The sequence below is a fragment of the Colias philodice genome, chromosome 30, assembly GCF_061535455.1.
Source record: "Colias philodice isolate Cphi_HAF_F1 chromosome 30, ilColPhil1 Martin Lab GWU primary, whole genome shotgun sequence".
NCBI classification, from domain to species: Eukaryota; Metazoa; Arthropoda; class Insecta; order Lepidoptera; family Pieridae; genus Colias; species Colias philodice.
Window position 1 is genome coordinate 1,875,629 of NC_143115.1, and position 22,498 is coordinate 1,898,126.

General features: G+C 32.5%; 1 protein-coding gene across 1 annotated transcript; it reads right to left on the reverse strand.

Annotated features, from left to right (window-relative positions):
• Positions 1-6,948: 6,948 nt before the first annotated feature.
• nau (myogenic-determination protein nautilus) lies at positions 6,949-22,498 on the reverse strand. Its single transcript, XM_089713494.1, has 4 exons — positions 22,221-22,498; positions 12,216-12,347; positions 8,329-8,419; positions 6,949-7,101 (listed from the first exon to the last, which is right to left on the reverse strand). The coding sequence occupies exons 1-4, from the start codon at positions 22,452-22,454 to the stop codon at positions 7,028-7,030; spliced, it is 531 nt and encodes a 176-aa protein (XP_089569620.1). The 5' UTR covers positions 22,455-22,498; the 3' UTR covers positions 6,949-7,027.

A 22,498-nucleotide genomic window follows, 5' to 3' on the forward strand; every position in this document is an offset into this window, starting at 1 on the left:
ATTATAGTCTAGGAGCTGCCTATAAAATTTTATATAATATAAGTATTATTTTTTATATATTTGCGATGCGTTACTCGATTTAATTTTGTAACTTTTATCAAAAGACAAATATATGTTTTTAAAATCCCTATTTGACAGAAACAAATATTTGACAGAAACAAATATTTACTAAATAAATCACATTAAAATCAGCTCATTAGTTCTTGAGATAACAACAAACAGACAGACAAAATAAACATCCATATATTAGCATAGATTCTTCATCCTTCCTCACCTTGTATGTTATAATTGTATTATACACAAAAAATAACTTCTTACAAATCATTATTTATTTTAATGGTTAAAACGAATAGTTAGAAAAAAAATTTAAAAGCCAATTCGGATATTATTTTATAACCAATATTTCTTTTTTCTCCATTTTTCAGTATAAATTTTGCTTTCTTTTAAGAAATTTAAAAAGATTTCTTCAAAATATATCCATTTATCACTTTCTTTTCTTCTCTCTAACTTTTGATTTCTGCCACAAAAATATGTTTTATTGTTATTTTTATTGAAATATTCAAATTAATCATTCACCATTCATACAGTCCATAACTGAGATATAAAAAAAATAATAATATTGAATAAAATTTGATGCAAATGTAACATAAAAAATATTTAAAGTTAAATTTGACTTGATTGAAGAAAATAACTTAAAAAACATAAGCATTTTAACTCATTATCTGGCCAAAATACAAGAAATATACTATGTAAGACTCTAATAAGTACTTATTTTTTAAATAAACACAATCAAATTATGTCCAGCCGTTCAAATAATAATAAAATCGCACAAAATAGAGTGAATTATACATTTTTAAAACTAATACGACAATACTTTTATTGATAGTGTTTTTCGAAAAGATAGATACGTAGTTAAAATCTAACTTATTATACATATGTATTTATTTTATTAATAAATAATTAAACGTAATATATCTATCCTTTTCTTTTAAACTGTGTGAAAACGAGATGCAATAATAGTAATATGACAATACTGATTTACACAAAGTTTATTTATCATGCCATCCTTTTCACTCTCAGTAGGAAAGACAGAGACAGCATGATATTACTTTTATACATTATAACAGTTAATAGTTAATTACAATAGTATGGAAAAATACATTTTAAGCATTTTAATTACGTTTTTACTTAACTTATGCACAATACTTAAATAATTTTGCTCAAGTAAGTTTAATAATTTTTAAGCATTATATAAAGAAGTGTATAATTCACTCTTACAATTTAAACCAATAGTTTTATTGATATTTCTATAGAAAAAAATATTTATTTTTTATCTTTCACTACAAAAACTAACATCGACTATGTTTCTTCAAAAATATAGACTTACTACTACATACTTCATTAGGTATTTTTTTTTCATACAAAAACACAAAACTAAATTGCAAAAAAATCCCAATTCAAATGTAGTTCCTGAGTTTTGCACATTCAAACAAACAAACAAAGTCTTCAGCTTTGCATTCAATTTTAAAATTATATATATTTTTTTTAATTTTTTTATACGTTGATATTATTTACTGTAGTAGTAAATCTATATTACCTTATTTTAGGCAATTTAAACGGATTTTTAAAAGAATTTCTTACGGTTAAATTTTATGCTGTAGTTATGTTTATTTTATTTCAGTATAAAAAAAGCGTAAATTTTAAAGGTTTCGATTATGTGTATAAAAGTGTATTTTTTTCTTTAAATAATTATTATTATAATTTATAAGTAATAATACAAAATCTCAATACATTCAGTTTGTATATGTTATAATTTAATTATGTTTCTCGTTTTAAGTTTTTGTTAAAGAGGTTTAAATGTAATAAGTTTTATGAAATACTAGCTGCGCTCCGCGGTTTCACCCGCGTGGCTCCGCTCCTGTTGGTTCCTCGATGAATGGATTATCTAACACCGAAAGAATTTTTCAAATCGGACCAGTTCCTGAGATTAGCGCGTTCAAACAATCGAAAGAAAAGAAAGAAAAAATATTTATTGCCACATGCTACACACACTTAATAACTACTTATATTACTAAAAAAAAATACACAATAGTTTACATGGCAATCGGATCAGACTCAGCCATGCTGTCGGGCTTTAACACCTGAACAGCGCTGATTTTCAGTCTGCCCGTAAGTTTTTATTTCCGAGGCTCACTAAGTCTACATGTAAATACAAATACCAACCAAAAAACATTATTTACAGTTCTAAAAATCTTTTGCCTTGTTATTATTGATAACAATCGAACTCTTCAGCTTTATTCTTCATCATTCAATCTTCAGTTTTTATAGATTCTATAAGTATTAGCTTTCCGCGCGGCTTCGCCCGCTTTGTCTAAAACTTAATAAACTAAAACCTTCCTCTTGAATCACGCTATCTATTAAAAAAACCTCATCTAACTCAGTTGCGTAGTTTTAAAGATTTAAGCATAAATAATGTCATAGGAATATAGGGACAGAGAAAGCGACTTTGTTTTATACTATGTAGTGATATTTTAAAATCGGTTGAGTTTTTAAGTTATATCGCAACAAACAAATAAACCGACAAATATTATTTTTTCTGTTATGGAATTATGAATTATTTGTTTTTCTAATGGTATTTTTATTATAATTAAAACCTCTTTAATACAATTTTTAACTATTTTATTTCAGCATTCGTTCTCTTACACGACTAATGTTTTAAGACACTAAATGCCAGAATTTTAATTATGAATGTGTTAAAAAAATACTGTTTTTTCATCGAAATTGGTTCAGCAGTTTCAACGTGATAGACATTTGTTTTAATGTATTTTTTTAGTAAAGTATTGTATTCAAATAATTAAAATATCTGGTTTTTAAGTTTATCGTTATTATTAAGTGTACGTAGGAAGGTATACTTGTAAATATATTTTTGTAAAATGTTACATTTTTGATTAATTACAATGTTTTAAAAATATGCGTTTTTTTATTTATTTTCTACTCCTTCTCTCCTATATGATAGTCCTATAATGGTATTACGAAGTAACTATTCTCTAATCTGTGGTATTACTGTGTAACTCAAAAGTTTTCGTTTTTTTACTTAGAATAAAGACTTTTTTTATTAGAGTCTGTTTCTACTCACACATTTATTTACGTAAGTTATGAATACAAGTAGCCTATAGGTATAGCTGCTAAAAAGCATATCTTTCCTGCACATATTCTTGTATATCTATAGCATATCCAATACTATCGTTCATAATATTATCCAACAGAGAAATAAAATTTGAAAACAGTCAAGTTGTTCGTGAGATTAGCAAGTTCAAATAAACACTATATTTATAATATCTAATAGCGGCCCGCCCCGGCTTCCCCCGGGGTACATATTTACGTTTTCTTTACATAAGAACCATCCTCGTACTTCAAGGAATATAATAAAAAAAGAATTATCGAAATCGGTCCACCCTTTCACGCGTGATGCAGTGACCAAGGAAAACGGGTTTCATTTGATGTATATATAGATTATTACTAGTATAGATTACTATTCAAAATACGTTCAATAATTAATTAATCTCCGAAAGCACACATATCATTCTTTCGTCAACGTTTCAGGACGTATTGTCGCTTGTCACAACTCATATGTCATTTATCCATCATGGCCGACACGCAAGCAGCTGATTTATTCGCTAGCAAATAATCTAAATGTGTTTGTTTCATGAATGATTTGTTCATTGAATACGATTTTGCTTTTGTTTGTCCTACTTATCCATATATAATTTTAGGTATAACTTAAATATATTTTCCTATATAAAAAACTAGCTAACCGCCCGCGGCTTCGCCCGCTTTGTCTAAAATCTATTACATTATTTATATACTAAACCTTCCTCTTGAATCTCCTCCTCCTCTCTATCTGTTAAAAAAGCCGCATCAAAATCCGTTGCGCAGCTTTAAATATTTAAGCATACAAAGGGACATAGGGACAGAGAAAGCGACTTTGTTTTATACTATGTAGTGATATAAAAAAATAATTGTTACACGCTTAGGTTACACGACATAAAACTGCTTGGACGGTTTGAATGAATTTTTGGTATGATGGATGGATGGATCCGCTTGGAAAACATTATCTTACTCTTAAAACTGTAAAAAATACAAAAATGCTAGGCAGAGGTGGGGCGAACAGCTATTATTATTACCTACAATGTATACTGTATAGTAGAATCTGTAGGTATGTAATTTCGTACCAAGAAAGATCAAGTCTGCTAGAGCCTAGAATCAATTACATAGAATTCAGATATCCTTTTGTATTTGTGATCAGAGGCTCTGGCTTATATAGAGATTGTAATTTTGTAAATCGTAGATACTTAATATTGTTGTTAATGTTGTTGTCGGAAAATTGTGATCCTTGCAATTTGGTTTACAATTATTCAAAAGCTAGATAGATTTTTGTAAACTGCAATAGTTTGCATCCCTACCTCCTGAAAATTTAATACCAATCTGTATTTAAAGTTTTGGTACCTACAGGAATTTACAATTAGTATTCGGAAAAGAACATAACCATTGCATTTTTAGACCCTTTTTTTGACAAATGGGTACTAGTTTTAGTTACATCGAAAATATTGCATTGCAATACCCATTTTAACATAATATCTTAGACACTTTAAATCATAATATAGTACCACGACAATAATAAACAAATCAAGATAAATATAACTTTAATCGCACGAGTAAATCTTAAATCTAGATGCGTTTGCGACGGTAGGCGTGGTTTGGCGATCATACAAGCCACGCCTAAGATCACTTCCTACTTGTCTATCATAATAATATGTACTAGTAAATGTATGTAATTACAAATTGTATGATAAACGTCTGGAAATATTCTAGGAACTATATTTGAGTTTTGAGTGTAGAAATTTTATGTAGAAGTCGAAGTAGGTAGGTAAGTAGGTACATAGTATGTTATGTGTGGATTATGACTTTTCTGATTTTTGATACTAACCTATTTTTTTTTTTTTTTTTATGTTAGGATTAGGCAAGCATTTGACCATCGCTTCGCCTGATGGAAAGCGACAAGCGTGGTCTAGGATGGAGCATGTTTGCCTAATAAGTGTCTATTCACATTTCTCTTGAATAAATTAATTTATAGAGTTAAAATATAAGAAATTATTTAATTTATTTAATTTTATAGAGTTGAAATATAAGAAAAAATCGGTTTAGGCGTCGCGGTCGCCCCGATATGACGAAAGACGCGGTTTCGAATCCCACCCCGTGATCGAATTTCTTTTTATTCTTTAATAATTTATAACTATCTAGTTACTTATTAAGATGTTTCTTTTCTACTGTCCTATGAATTTAAGATCTGTAGAGTATGTGCATGAAATAATTATATATTTTTCATTTTCATTTTCATCTGAAAAGTAATGAAGAGAATTGCTTGAAATTTGATAGGTTAGGTTATAAAATATGATGCACATAAAAGACCGAGCAAAAATATAATAAAAATAACTAGGTACCTACCTCTATATTGTAAAGAGATGAATATGGTATAATTCGTTGATGTGAATTATTGAGCGAGCACCCATCAATATACTGACCGCACCTTACTGTGCTTAACCAGAAAAGTGACAAACAACAATTTTGGATTTTACAACAGTCTTATATTATTATGTAGAAATAAAGTGAAGTCCCATGTCCCCTAGTGGGGTAAGGGGCAGATTCATTATACATATTCTGTTTCACTGATCGATTTTCTTTAGGGACAAGAAGATCAGCTTTCTGTGACCTGCCAGGAGACATTTTTGAAATGAAACTTCTTTAGGCGCGTTGAGAGTAAAATTTCAATTTCGCGTCATGGTATTACCGTCACGTCAGGAGACTTTGGTATCTTTTAATCTTGCCAAAGAAGTTTCACTTCTAACACGTGTACTCGACTCACACATTTTTTTCTTCGTCTTCATCGAGAATCGAACCCAGGACCGGACCACTGTGCCAAGGAGGTTGAAATTAATAGATTTTTAGAAGGTGAAATAAAAAATAGTTTTTCATAAATATACGTTTATTATATCTAGTGAGCAATAAGTTAACTATACAATATAAGCACAGATAATGTAATATTTTCTAGGTAATGGCACAGATTTATTATCCCATATAAATTATATATATCTATACATTTTTATTTTTCAATATTCAGATAATAAATTATTATGTAACTAAATATTTGGTGTAATATTTCAAAAGTTTCGAACAATGGGTAGTTTCGAAAAGGTAGATATAATATAATACAGGTATTTAGGTTTTATAAAATTCTCATGTCACAGTATTTGTAACGAGACTCCTCTGAAACAGCTTGACCGATTTTGATGTTTTTTAAATCCCTGTGATAAGAGTGTATAGGCAGTAGGTATACAACGTTCGGTCGGGTCAACGGTCGGGTATTCAACATAATTATAAAAAAAAACAAGAGTTTTTACGTAGATATATCACAATTTTCGAAATTACCCACATTTATATTACAAATTACAATTCAATTAGGTAAGTACTTACTTAATAATTGATATGAATTTACAATATTATGTATTAGGTACTACCTATATAGTATATATCTTCTCAAATGGTATATTCATCTTCAAGATGTTACATGAATGATGAATTACTTCTAATTTTAACATTCACATAACTAATATAATATAATAAATTATGAGCTATGTAATTAAATACATAATAATTTTTCTAATCGGATCCGTGGTTTCTGAGATTAACGCGTTCAAACAAAGAAACTCTTCAGCTTTATAATATTAGTATAGATAGATAATAGATATCATGACTGTTTACGCGTGAACGGTTGGACCGATTTCGATAATTCTTTTTTTATTATATTCCTTGAAGTACGAGGATGGTTCTTCTATAGAGAAAAAGTAAATATGTACCATGGGCGAAGTCGGGGCGGACCGCTAGTAAATTCCTTGTACCATATAAACATTTTAATAAATTATAATTTAAACAATAGAATTATCTAGATTGTAGCCTATAACAAATGACGTCACGCGTCTTTCGCCAAAGCTTGTACGATGCAACGCAGTCGAGCTAAACTGTTTAGACCACATGGAGATTCACCTGAAACAAATAATATTTTATTATGTGAATACTTCTTGGGTTAACAAATTATTGTAAATAATTGAACACCTACATAATAAAGATATAGGCAATAGGAACTATTTCCTTTACATAGTCATATATTAAACTAGCTGCTCCGCGCGGTTTCACCCCAGTGGCTTCACTCCTGTAGGTCGTAGCGTGATGATATATAGCCTATAGCCTTCGATATATATAGCGATATAGCTATCTGACACTGAAAGAATCGGACGAATCAAATCGGACCAGTAGTTCCCGAGATTAGCGCATTCAAACAAACAAACAAAATAAACTCTTCAGCTTTATAATATTATTAGAATATTACTGTAGATATAAATACGAAAATTGGATTTTAGGTTGCACCAATTAGGTGAAAAAAAAAGCTATTTTAAATAAACAAGAAATTTTGTAAAAGAATCAGTGACACTAAAAATATACTAAAAAATATGTATCGTACCGCGTACGCAACTCTGATTTGTGGGTCATTTGTAACAGGATGGCGGTTCTACAGGGGTCTTAGTATGCAATGACTAAAAGAAAAATGATGGTCAAAACGCTGATACCGGATACCTTAATATTTTATATTACAGTATCTTAAGATAAAATATTTTAGTATCTTCACCGTGTGTGACGCGCTTTAATGTTTATAAGAAGCTTTTTATCTTCTGCTCAAAGAAAATTTTCTTAACCTACTACAACCGACTTTGACTGACCGGTTGGCTTAGTTGACAGTGACCCTGCCTTCCAAGTTCCAAGCCAGAGGTTCCCACCTGGGGCAAATATTTTTGTGATGAACATAGATGTTTGCTCTGTGTCTGGGTGTTAATTATCTATATAAGTATTTATTTAAAATTATATATGTATGTTTATTAGCCAACTGGTTTCCATAACACAAGCGAAAGCTTAGTATGGGATCAGATCGTGCCGTGTGTGAAAGATGTCCTGAAATATTTATTTATTTACTACATACCTAATACATACATAAAAAAATGTGTGCGTGTACTAGTGTACACACGTAAGAAGTGAAAAAAATTACTATATGCAACTTTACAGAAACACGTCGAATCACGCGTGGTAGGGATAAGAAAAAGATGGCGCGTAACAGAAAAATGTCACGCATAACGAAAAAATGTTACACTAAATTTTTTTCCAACCCCGATAAAGAAGTTTCACTTCAAAAAAAAAAATAATAAAATATTGTATAGTTACCATTTAAAAAGGGTTTCTCTCGATCAGCTTTTTCTTTCTCAGTTCGCGAATTTGTAGGCTCCACGTAGTTTTTGCAGCTTTCTGACTCCAACTGGGTACAAAAAAATAATAATTACAACAATACCTACAATTTGAAAAAATATAACGAGCGAATTGATAACCTCCTCCTTTTTTGAAGTCAGTTAAATAGTTCATTGATGTTTGTGGTATGTTATATGGCGTATTTTTTTGAAATAACTCAATCTGTTACCTAAATAAAGTAGATCTACTCAAACTCAAACCACCTCAAACATTAATTTATTCAATACTAGCTTTCCGCCCGCGGCTTCGCCCGCTTTATCTAAAACATAATAAATTATATACTAAAACCTTCCTCTTGAATCACTCTATCTATTAAAAAAAACCGCATCAAAATCCGTTGCGTAGTTTTAAAGATTTAAGCATACATAGGGACATAGGGACAGAGAAAGCGACTTTGTTTTATACTATGTAGTGAAGACTTCTTCTAGAAGAACTTTTGAATCGTCATTACATATTTTCAACATTTACCACCGATTCGGAAAGCAGTTATGGAGAAGAACCGGCAAGAAACTGCATAGTTGCTCTTTTAAAATCATGTCAATATTAATTTCGTTTTACATAATATGTAGAATACATAGAATACTGAAGATATAATACATATATCATCACGCTAAGACCAACAGTTTGTTTTTGCGATGGTAGTAAGATGTTTTATTTAGGGTTTTCAACTTTAAAAGGAAAAAACGCCACCCATAAAGAATCACTTTATTGTCCGTCCGTCTGTCTGTCTGTCAACACCCTTTTTATCAGGAATGCGTGGAGGTATCAAGCTGACATTTATATCGAATACATAATCAAGTCTACGGTCCCGTGATGCTGTGAAAAAATCAAACTTATAAGGCAAAGCAATCAAAATATACAGTCGTTTATGCTGATAAGCATCTTGAATTATTTTTATACTTTATAATCTTTTACAAATAGAGATCCTCGTATTGAAATTAGAAAACGCGAACTTTTTATCGACATTTGATATAAAAAACGTCAACCAATTATAACACGCTCGTGCGGCCATCTTGCCGCGTGTTGCCATAAATCCACGCTGGCGTGGATTAATTGCTGTTTAACATCGCGACATCGCTTTCCGCACGCGCGACCGTCTATTTCTGAACGTCTGCGATCGTCTATAATTACGCGGTTTGTTTTTTATTGAAATTATACGTTTTTGGACGAAAGAGGGTTATGTTAAAAAAATACAGGTTGTATTCACTTTAATCACTTTTCATAGGTTTTTGAAGTGAAACTTCTTTAGGCGCGTTGAGAGAAAAATTTTAAGGTCTCGTCATTGCAATACCGTCACGTCACGGAGTAAGGCGACGATTTTGGTATCTTTTAATCTTGCCAAAGAAGTTTCACTTCTGACACGTGTGCTCGGTACACAGATTTTTTATAAGGTTAATCTGTTTAAAAATATTTGAAAAGTGGCGCTAACGCCATTTACACCTACTCGATGACTATTGTTTTTTGTTAATTATTTTTTGTAAATGTCAATCAATGCGCGAGTGTTCAAATACTGTGTCAATTTGAAACTTTACAGTTATCATTCTAGTTTTTTTTATTCTTTGCAAGGTCTACTATTTTTTTTAATAAATTATAATTTTTATGTTTTAATTCTAGATCACACCTATGAGTCTATTACTCACGTCTTTACTTTTTACACTAAACATAAAGTCTATTCACACATCTATACTATATATAATATTATAAAGCTGAAGAGTTTGTTTGTTTGTTTGTTTGTTTGAACGCGCTAATCTCGGGAACTACTGGTCCGATTTGAAAAATTCTTTCGGTGTAAGATAGCTCATTTATCGAGGAAGGCTATAGGCTATATACCATCACGCTACGACCAACAGGAGAGGAGCCACGGGGGTGAAACCGCGCGGAGCGGCTAGTGTAGAATAAAATGGAATACCTATAGTCTATACTAAAAGACGTGCACGCTCGACGCTCCGTATGAAATGAGCTTTTCAAATAAAACGTCAGCTAATACGCTTGCAAGTATATGTGACAGGTCGCCGTTGATACCTAGAATCTAGATTCTACAAATACTATTTTGTTCCCTTTGTATAGAAATATTTATACACTTGCTGTGCCCGCGGTTTTACCCGCATTACCCGTGATGATAGCCTAAAATATTTTGACCCCACGTGTTAGTAATTCATGCAAAATTTGAAGTAAATCTATGCTGTAATTTTTGAGTTTGGCCTGGACGTAGGTACATACAGACAGACAAAAATTCTAAAAACTATATTTTTGGCTTCTACATATATATCGATTGTAGATCACGCCCTAAGTATTCTTTAAAAAATATGTAATGTGCAGTTTTGACTTTCCTACGATTTTATTTTATGTATAGATGCAATGAAAATTTATTTGTTTATTTTATTATATGTAAATACTAGCTCTCCGCCCGCGAATTCGCTCGCTTTGTCTAAAACCTAATAAATTATACAGGTACCTTCCTCTTTAAATCACTCTATCTATTAAAAAAACCGCATCCATCCGTTGCGTATAGTTTTAAAGATTTAAGCATTACATAGGGACATAGGGACAGAGAAAGCGACTTTGTTTTATACTATGTATTGATATAGTGCATACTATTTTATTCTATTTCTGCGGTATGTTAATATTGCGTGCCTGTTTTATGTGACTTCAAAAGGTGTTTTTTTATTCGACGTGAAATGGGCGTTATGTCTTTAAAACGGATGGATAGGTTTGGATGTAGTTTTTTTAGGATGTTATCTTAAAGATTGTTTTAATGATGAAAGGAAAGACTGTTTGAAGTTATCATTTTAGGGCCGATTTTTCAATGCTTGGTTAAAACTTATCCGCCCAATAAAGTATTACACGATAATATTAAAATGTCACCCGTAAACTGTCAAATACGGCCAAAGAATACATTTTTGAAATGGTAGTTTAGTACGTTATTCGACGAATAAGTAGGTACCTATTAACTAAGGATTGAAAAATCAGCCCTTAGTGTACCTATATGTAATTATGTAGTTACTTCATTTTATCCTACTTCATCTGTTTCACTGATCAAGTTTCTTTACGGGGAAAGTGACTAAGCTATGTAGCTAGACCACTTTTTTAACTTTTCGCCAACTAACCGACTTTTTAATTTTAGTCTGAAATTTTATAAGACAAGAAATATCATTTCTTAATCGCTATCTACTCATTCTTTCTATATTAAAACATATTTAAATAAAAAATAAATACATAATATCAAATATTTACCTAATAATATATCAATGCAATACCTACTCTCTAAAATTCAAATACACATCTACCATTTTATAGTATCCTTGACAATAAGAAAAGAATAATTTGGAAAATCCAAAAGTGCACGCCTCATAATTTTTTTTTAATAAATATTTATTAATTATTATTTTTGTTTATTTAATAACAATTAAACCACATCGAATCAGACCCTGAAAAATGAAAGGGTTCTATTCCTGAGCATACTCAAGCGTAAGAGAAAAAAAAAGACTCGATTAGTAAAGTATTTCGGTCGCTATCGTGTTAACAAGAAAAAGGATCCGCACATACAGACACACGGACGTCCAAGACAGAACTTTTTTAAACTGTTTTTTAACTAGTTTAAATAACAAAAATGACATCAAAAATATCATGAACGTTGAAAATAGTGTTTTTTCTTAATATGTGTGTGTATGTATTATCTTACAAGTGCAATGTATGATACATAAAGACATTTTAAGTTTGAAAAATCAGATGTTTTGCGCGAAGTGACAGTAGTACCCACCTCAACGCTTCGCTTATGAGGCGTGCAAAAGAAAAAGAGAACTTACTACAGCAGCAGCGCGTAGGGCTGCCTGTAACCTCTCTATATGTTGTATTGCAGCCCGTAATATTTCTAACTTTGGAAGTCGCCCGCTGCCAGCCCTGGCGCGTATTCTTAACTCTTCAAATGCTGCGTTTACCTGTAACAAAAAATTGTATTAATTTTGGTTCAATTGTACAGTATAGACGAAGAAACTTTATAAAGGGTAGGTAAGTATCGAGTTTCTTGGCGATTTTACTCGGTAGATTTCATCTTTTCACATTCGAATAGGAAAAAAAGACTAATCATAAACTACTGAAAAAGCTTACTACAGCATATTTTTTTATGAATCCTGTAAGTGAATTTGTTTTTTTTTAAACTAAACAATCATAGGTACCTATTTATTGATTGAAGATCGACTGATATCGACGTAAAAACATGAAAAAATATATGCTACGAATTGACAAACTAAGTCGTTTTTCAGTCGGGGTCGGTTAAAAATCATGTAAATAAATGTTTTTTCTTTCATAAACTGGTAATGTGCTGGTAAGTAGGTAGGTATGTTATGTATATAATGTTTAATGTTTTAACTTATGTAACTACCTAAATTAATATCATTAAGATATTTGATCTTTCTTTCATTTGTTTGTGACGATTTAACTCAAAGAACTGGACCGATTATACTATTTAATAAAAATAACCCAGGTCAAGCCGGGATAGGCGGGAAGAGAATTCGCAGTCTCCTCATACTATATCTAAGTGTCCCCTTCCTGTATCGTGATAAGATCTACATCTGTGATCTACATATTATATTATGGTTTTTGCCGTATGCGTGTCTTTGAAACTACTGGCATTTTTTTTATTTCATATTGATTTATAATATAAATGCCAAATTTTTGTCTGTTATATAATAACACTAGCCGCTCCGCGCGGTTTCACCCCCGTGGCTCCTCTCTTGTTGGTCGTAGCGTGATGGTATATAGCCTATAGCCTTCCTCGATAAATGAGCTATCTAACACCGAAAGAATTTTTCAAATCGGACCAGTAGTTCCCGAGATTAGCGCGTTCAAACAAACAAACAAACTCTTCAGCTTTATAATATTAGTATAGATTCAACACGGTAGATTACATGTAAGGGTGAAACATAGGCTACTTCTTTTACAGAAATCAACCCCTAATCGGACGAAAGGTTCCAGTGTTTTCGTAAGCTTATGAAACCGCAGGGCACAGTTATATTTTGCAGTAATTGACGCCCATCGTAATGGGCTAGTATATAACAGAAACAGTTATTTCTCTTGAAATATATTACTTCCAAGCCATTTCATTCTCGAAGTTAAAAATAATATAATTATACGTGCATGAGTGCCTTCCTTTGATATGGAGCGTGTCTAATAGGCCGAATCTAAATCTAAGCCTATAAATAACAGATTCCATGTGTTTCAGGCATTTGCATGAATTAAATGTTTTTTGAGAAAATAAAAAGTAGGTCACGCTTTTCTGTGTTTTTAGTGAGATTCTGTTTTTCAGGTTCGTAAAATAATTTGTGTTGAAATTGTTTAATTAGGCCATAATATTATTATGTTTCTATTTCTAATTTAGTTTTTAGGGTTCCGTACCTCAAAAGGAAAAAACGGAACCCTTATAGGATCACTTTGTTGTCCGTCTGTCCGTCCGTCCGTCCGTCCGTCTGTCAAGACCCTTTTTCTCAGGAACGCGTGGAGGTATGAAGCTGAAATTTATATCAATTACTCAGGTCTACTGTCCCTTGAAGCTGTGAAAAAATCAAACTTCTAAGCCAACGCAATCAAAAGATACAGCCGTTTATGCCGCAAATTTTCGACACTTGCAAGGGAATCAAAACCTACAGGGTGCTTCCCGTGAACTCAGAATCTTGAAATTTGGTACGAAGCAACGTCTTATAGCATAGATAAAGGAAAAATTACGAAAACCATAAATTTTTAGTTACATCACATACGGAACCCTCGGTGCGCGAGTCCGACTCGCACTTGGCCGGTTTTTTTTTATGTTATACGAAGGCAAACGAGCAGACGCACTGCCTGGTGGAAAGCTGATTGCGTCGCTCATAGACAACAGAGGTTATGGTCGTGATGAGAAATTAGGATGAGAGGGAAGACGGAAATCGGAATCCTACTTAATATTATAAATGCGAAAGTTTGTGAGGATGGATGTGTATGTGTATGTTTGTTACTCTTTCACGCAAATACTACTGAACAGATCACAATGAAATTTAGCACAAATATAGAGGTAGCTTGGGTTAACACATAGGGTAGGTTTTATTCCGAAAATCCCACGGGAACGGGAACTATGCGGGTTTTTCTTTGAAAACGGGCGGAAAGTATTAAACTAATATAAATAATCGATAAGATTTTTTCTTAAAATTTTCCAAATCGTAGCTCCTAGGAAACAGCAGTTGGCAGACTATTCCAGAGCTTACAGGTCCGTGGAAGAAAAGTGCGAGTGAAACGCACTTTAAATAAATATTTACTAATAACTATAATTCATGATTACGTTAATAATTTAAAGACATTACAAATTCGTTAATTAGTCGATATTTAAACTCTATTCTATATATTCGCTCATTTGTAACCATAAAAATTAAAAATGAATTGTTGGTTGTTACTATTTTCAGTATTTTCATTTAAAAATGTACACATTTGGATTAGATAACAATAAAAAAACGCTGTTTTGCAGTACCGTATGTCTACACAATTTTCCAATTTCCAGTAGTAGATATAAATCTCGTGTCACAATGTTTGTTCTCAATGGACTCCTAAACCACTTAACCGATTATAATAAAATTCGCACATTCATGTGCAGTTCGATCCAACTTGAGAGATAGGATAGTATAAACATGTAGGTACCACGGGCGAAGCCGGCGCGGACCGCTAGTAATATACATATATGTGTTTTTACTTTTTTAGTTGAAGCAATATCATCTTTTCCTATCTCCAAATCCTACTAATATTATAAATGCGAAAGTTTGTGAGGATATGTGTGTGTGTGTATGTGTTTGATACTCTTTCACACAAATTCTACTGAACCGATTACAATGAAATTTAGCACACATATAGAGGGTAACCTGGATTAACTTATAGGGTAGGTTTTATTCCGAAAATCCCACGGGAACGGGAACTATGCGGGTTTTCCTTTGAAAACGCGGGCGAAGCCGCGGGCGGAAATCTAGTGTCACATAATATTTCAGGCCTACTTTACGATACATATCTTGAAACAAAAATAGCATTGTCAATAAAGATTCCAATATACGACTACATCTTATTTTCACATAAAAATAAATTTATTATACATTTCAAAGAGATTTTATTTTTTTATCCGTGTACCGTTTTGTAAATGTCGTTAAATATTATGATAGTTGTACATAAATCTGTCAAATCGTATATGAGGCGGGTTATTTAGAGTTTGAGTTATCTGTACGAATAAATAAGTTTATATGTAGTAGGTATGTATGGAAAATAATTTTTATTTAATGTTTTTGAGAGTTTATAAAGAAAAATATGGAAAATACAAAAAAGATTTTTGAATTTTGTCTATTTATGTCTTGCTAAATATTCGAAATGGCTCGACTGATTTTGATGAGAATAAAGATTAAAATGGGAGAGTTCATCAGTTTCGTTAACTTTGATATGACAGCTATTTGATTTAAAATAAAGAATTACTTTTGAAACTTCAATGAAAAAGGAGAGGCAAACAGATTATTAGTAGTGTCTATTGCACGCCTCATAAGCGAAGCGTTGAGGTGGGTACTACTGTCACTTCGCGCAAAACATCTGATTTTTCAAACTTAAAATGTCTTTATGTATCATACATTGCACTTGTAAGATAATAAATACACACACATATTAAGAAAAAACACTATTTTTAACGTTCATGATATTTTTGATGTCATTTTTGTTATTTAAACTAGTTAAAAAACAGTTTAAAAAAGTTCTGTCTTGGACGTCCGTGTGTCTGTATGTGCGGATCCTTTTTCTTGTTAACACGATAGCGACCGAAATACTTTACTAATCGAGTCTTTTTTTTTCTCTTACGCTTGAGTATGCTCAGGAATAGAACCCTTTCATTTTTCAGGGTCTGATTCGATGTGGTTTAAATTTTAATTGTTATTAAATAAACAAAAATAATAATTAATAAATATTTATTAAAAAAAAATTATGAGGCGTGCACTTTTGGATTTTCCAAATTATTTTTATTTATTAGTTAGTGTAGGTAAGTTTTTTAGGGTAGAGACTAGAGTTATTCTAAAATAATAACTATCTTTAAAATTACACAACAGATTCTCATAGGATTTATTCCATAGATAGAGTGATTCAGGAGGAATGTTTTAATGTTCCTTTACCTAGTATAGTATTATATTATACTAGATTTCCGCACGCGGCACCGCCCGCGTTTTCAAAGGAAAACCCACATAGTTCCCGTTCCCGTGGGATTACCGGGATAAAACCTATCCTATGTGTTAATCCAAGTTACCCTCTATATACTACCCACACACACATCCTCACAAACTTTCGCATTTATAATATTAGTAAGATGTGCCTATACTTAATTTATTAATTTATTAAGTTTTAGACAAAGCGAACAAAGCTGCGGGCGGAGACCTGGTAGGTAATATAAATTCATCTCAACAAGCTTAAGATTTATTTTCGACATTAACGAATCCCATATATATGGGATACATTGTATTGCTTTTAAAGTGTCCCTCGGGGCGAAGTGGGACTAATTGCTTACGTATGGGATTGTGACGTCACTTAGCTAACTTGGAGTGACTTATGAAGGAATGTTTTATCTTTAATGGGGTTTAAATTTAGTAGTTTTGAAGTAGATATAAATAGCCATTTATATATATTTTTGAAGTGAAACTTCTTTATCGGGGTTGGAAAAAAATTTAGTGTAACATTTTTTCGTTACGCGTGACATTTTTCCGTTACGCGCCATCTTTTTCTTATCCCTACCACGCGTGATTCGACGTATTTCTTTGTATTGCATATAGTAAATTATTTTTTTAAAAATTAGGTCTTAAAGAAGTTTCACTTCTTACGTGTGTACACTGGTACACGCACACATTTTTCTTTATGTATTTCAAGGTTATCAAATTTAGTTTTTAGAAACGCATATAAACGGTAGTATGTATATATACATACATGTATGTATACAGGGTGTCCCAAAAAGTAGTGATATACTGAAGCTGGGAGGTAGAGGACTTAGAGGGCTATCCGAATCACCCCCATATGTGTTATGCGATTTTTCGTATTTTCGGAGTTATTACATTTTTTTCAATTTTTCATCTATCGCCGAGTACGATGAGATTTTTATTTATGGTGACGTGAATTATTGCGCTAGATGCTTGATTTTTTTTGTGTGCTAAGCTGAAAGATAGGCCAATTCAGTATGGTAACATTTACTATCGTTAGATCTTTGAATGGAATAAAAAAAACAATTAAATGCCAAGAAAGATAAAATTACCCAGTATGTTTATAACTTCAAGGGCCCATAAAAAAATAAAATCACATAAAAAAGGTTTTCCATTTGGCTTTTAAAAACTTGCTCTATCGATCAGGTAGCTACCCTAAAAAATTCATTTTATTATTCTGAAGGCTTCAATCGAAAAATTGAAATCTTAATGTGGTAAGTGCAAAATTTTTATTAACATGATGATCATTAAAACCAATAAATAGGTGTTTAATTACCAGAATTTTTTTAAAATAGCCCCGCTGTTGCTCAATGCAAGTGCGACATCACCGTAAAAAGTTATCTTTTTAATGTCTGAATGTTCTTTTATCATTTTTAATGGTTTCTTCTGCTACTATGAATTTCCGGGTTATTTCGTCCAAATTGTGGCAGTCTCTCGTCTTTGTAGTATCCCCACGGAAAAAATTCAATAGGGTTTATGTCCGGAGACCGTGGAGGTCAGGCTAAAGGGCAAAAATACCCTGAAAGATGGATTGGTCGTTGCAGCCTGCGCATGCGCCGGTGACGCCTACCTTAAAGCCTGGCCTCCACGGTCCCTCGACCTAAACCCCATTGAATTGTTTCAATGGGGATACTAAAAAGACCTCGGCTACTTGAGAGAATGCCCCAATTTGGACGAAATAACCCGGAAATTCATAGTAGCAGAAGAAACCATTAAAAATGATAAAAGAACATTCAGCCATTAAAAAGACAACTTTTTACGGTGATGTCGCACTTGCATTGAGCAACAGCGGGGCTATTTTAAAAAAATTCTGGTAATTAAACACCTATTTATTGGTTTTAATGATCATCATGTTAATAAAAATTTTGCACTTACCACATTAAGATTTCAATTTTTCGATTGAAGCCTTCAGAATAATAAAATGAATTTTTTAGGATAGCTACCTGATCGATAGAGCAAGTTTTTAAAAGCCAAATGGAAAACCTTTTTTATGTGATTTTATTTTTTTATGGGCCCTTGAAGTTATGAACATACTGGGTAATTTTATCTTTCTTGGCATTTAATTGTTTTTTTTATTCCATTCAAAGATCTAACGATAGTAAATGTTACCATACTGAATTGGCCTATCTTTCAGCTTAGCACACAAAAAAAAATCAAGCATCTAGCGCAATAATTCACGTCACCATAAATAAAAATCTCATCGTACTCGGCGATAGATGAAAAATTGAAAAAAATGTAATAACTCCGAAAATACGAAAAATCGCATAACACATATGGGGGTGATTCGGATAGCCCTCTTGGTCCTCTACCTCCCAGCTTCCGTTCATTACTACTTTTTGGGACATCCTGTATATTAAAGTGAAACTTTTATTACATCGTCTCAAACTTTTTAGTCTGTGTAGCGCATGTCGCGTGACGGTCGGCTGCCGAGTAGGTATAAAGCAGTGTTCGGAACCGTACGATAATTATCGTACAAATACTATAATTTTGTGCCTAAGTTTCACTTTTACCGTGGTTTCATAAAACCACACAACATTTTTTTATAGCATTTTGTTTATTTTTACTAATCCTGATATCTATGTACACATACATATACAGGATGTCCCACTATTGGTATACTAAGCGCGAAGGGACTTGTAGTTTTGCACACACTGATCACGTAGAAAATACTTAAATACTTAACAACAAAATTACGTCAAAAATTTTATGCTAAATTTTTCCTGAAAATCCATGTTTTCTTCTCTAGCTTCGCGCAGCCAGCATATACCGCTTTGCTTATATGAGCATTTTGTCTATGAAAACATAATCTTAAACGATAGCTCACGTGCGGGTGGCAAAGTTGGGCGGGTTGCTTGTTATGGGTGTACACATAGAGTTTTAAAAATTCATCTATTTGAAAAAAAATGCGTCTGGAATTTTATAAGTATTTTTTACGAACTCAGCGTATACAAAACTATAACCTCCTTTGAGCTTAGTATACTAACAGTGGGACACCCTGTATAGGAATTAGGGATAACATAATATCTACATATAAAACGGTGGAAGAAAATTTTGTATAATTATCAAGACAAGGTAACTAATTATTATATTTAGGTACTAATATTATTAGGTACCTACCTATATAGAATTATAGAAAATGTTACGACCAATATACAGTGTGTCCGGACATGACATACCGATATTTGAAAGGGCTATTCTCCAGGTATTTTTATCGACAATTCAACCCCTCTACAGTCCCCTACCTCACCCCCCTCAAAACGGCAAACCTATCAATTCGGATAGTGAATTTATGAAAATTGTAATAACTTCGAAAGTGAGTGTCACAAAATACTAAATTTGGTTTTATTTGAACAATAACAAGTTATTCTAGGGACCACTAAACAAATTTAATTGATAAGAGTGATGAAACATACTTTAAAAAATTCGAAAACCATTTTGAGGGGGGTGAGGTAGGGGACTGTAGAGGGGTTGAATTGTCGATAAAAATACCTGGAGAATAGCCCCTTCAAATATCGGTATGTCATGTCCGGACACACTGTATAATAGCAGCGGAGCATTTAAGAAATTTTTACTTTTCAAAGCAGACGAAGTTACGTGTCTACTTATACAAGCGTCTAAATTAAAACGTCACGCAGCATCCCATCAATCCGATAATCCCACCTACGTGACTGAATCCCATTTATACACCTCCGGGTGGATTAACTTTGTCGAAGATTTATAGTGATTGACATGTGACGTAATTGTTGTCTTTGATACGAGTAAAGCTATGTTGCAGAGATATGGTTAAACCAGCTATTTCAATAATAGCCAATAATAATAGGCTCTTTGACTTGAGCAACGTAGTTATGTAGCAAGCTGTCGCGTCGCGTCGGCTGAAATTATGAAGGTATATAGGTATGTCGCAGCTAACTGGTTAAATCAGCCGTTTTATTAAAAGCCTAGTTGATTACTGACGAATTAAGTACGTTAAGTTTAAAATAACAAAACCATTTAAGAAAAAAAAAACTTCTTTCTGATATAGTACCTATATCTAGGTAAGTTTTATAGAATTTCTAATTTGGTTAAACAAATAATTTTACTGCTGCCATGATAATTGTATTATCTTCACATTCCTATTTCCTATTGGAAAGTGTAGAAAAATCTTTTTTTAAAGGGATTTCCTACATCCCGGTATTTTTCAGGTTATAAAAAATATTATGCGATAAATTGATGGCTACTGACAACCCTATTCATTTAACGTAAAAGCAAAATACCTTCAATTAATTATAGCATCAGACAAGACATGTAAAGTTATTTTCAATTAATTGTCAACAGATATAAGGACATCAATTCGGCCCTACATCATGTTTCGAGATTTTAAGATTAACAGGAAATACCAGTGCAATAAATGTGTTTATATTTAAAGCTTCTAGAATTTAAATAGAAGTGAAATCAAAGGGTTGTCACGTTCACTATTTTGTTTATCTATATATAATATATAAAACTCAAAGGTGACTGATATAGTGACCTATCAACGCCCAGCCTAAACCACTGGACGTATCGGGCTAAAATTTGGCATGCAGGTAGATGTTAGGACGTAGGCATCCGCTAAGAAAGGATTTCCCGAAATTCTCGCGGGAACGGGGAAAAACGGGGATGCACGTACAAAGTCGTGGGCGGAAGCTAGTTTTTCTATATAACTGTGCCTCGCGGTTTTACCCGCGTGGCTTCGCTCCTGTTGGTCTTAGCGTGACGATATATAACCTATAGCCTTCCAAGGATCGGTGACAATATAGATAATAACTTCACGAGTTTGCGTGTTTTTTTTATTTTTAGTTTGTTCTTTCATTGTATTATTTAAATTTTAAAATAATAATTAATTTTCGGTGTTAGATTTATCGAGGAAGGCTATAAGGCTATAATAATATCATCACGCTAAGACTAACAGGAGCGGAGCAACGCGGGTAAAACCGCGAAGCACAGCTAGTAAATTATATACTAAAATCTATCAAAAAAAAAGCGCATCAAAATCCGTTGTGTAGTTAAAGATTTAAGCATACATATGGGGATATAGGGACTACTACTACTACACTATTCAGAGAAAGCGACTTTGTTTTATACTATGTAGTGATAAATGTACAATACCACACAAAAATTATTTTTCAATTCGAAGTAGGTAGTACCTACTACTTTCTAATATTCAATGAAACAAACTCTTCAAGTTTGTAATATCAGTATGTAAAGATCGCAGACTCATAGGTTATAATCGCGTTTGGGCTTAGGCACTTTTTAATATACATATTTACAATACGTATAAGTATGCAACAAAATATATTTGGAGATATTTAAAAAGAATTATTTTGGAAACGCGTCGTGGCATTTTTAATACGAAATAGAGGAAACTACTTTCACTGTCGTTATTTTTAAGAAAATTACTTTTCGCTGTATCCTTAATATCAATCATGACTTAATTTTCTTATCCTTATCAAAACACATAGGTAATATTTTAACAAGAAAACTGCAATCTAACTTTTTGCAATCTTTATCTTATTACACATATAGTTACACAGGATTTAAGAATTAGCCCTAAGAAAACTTCAAACTCACTTTCCGTAACCGCCGCCTCTCTCTCAACGTGGCTGCCTTCCGCCGATCAACCGCCGCGGTTTTCCGCTTACAAGCCTTACAGGCCCACGCCAAGCACCGCCTACTAGGCCCCAACACGTGCTGCACATGTTCATCCTCTTCCCGCTCACTTTTAACGTCACAACAATTCGAATCCTTATTTTTTTTAATTTCGTACCTGTCAAAATTGTCAAACATGGCCGCCGCGTAACTCATTTTGACATTGACAGTTATGTTTTCGCGCGCATCGCGCCGCGACA

Bases quoted from the DNA above. Each gene is read 5' to 3' on its own strand.
- nau (XM_089713494.1), bottom strand. From the start codon at position 22,454: ATGAGTTACGCGGCGGCCATGTTTGACAATTTTGACAGGTACGAAATT. The intron at 8,420-12,215 runs GTAAGTTCTCTT...TTTTGTACCCAG, and splicing joins CCCTACGCGCTGCTGCTGTA to TTGGAGTCAGAAAGCTGCAA. The intron at 7,102-8,328 runs GTAACTATACAA...TATTTGTTTCAG, and splicing joins AGAGAAACCCTTTTTAAATG to GTGAATCTCCATGTGGTCTA.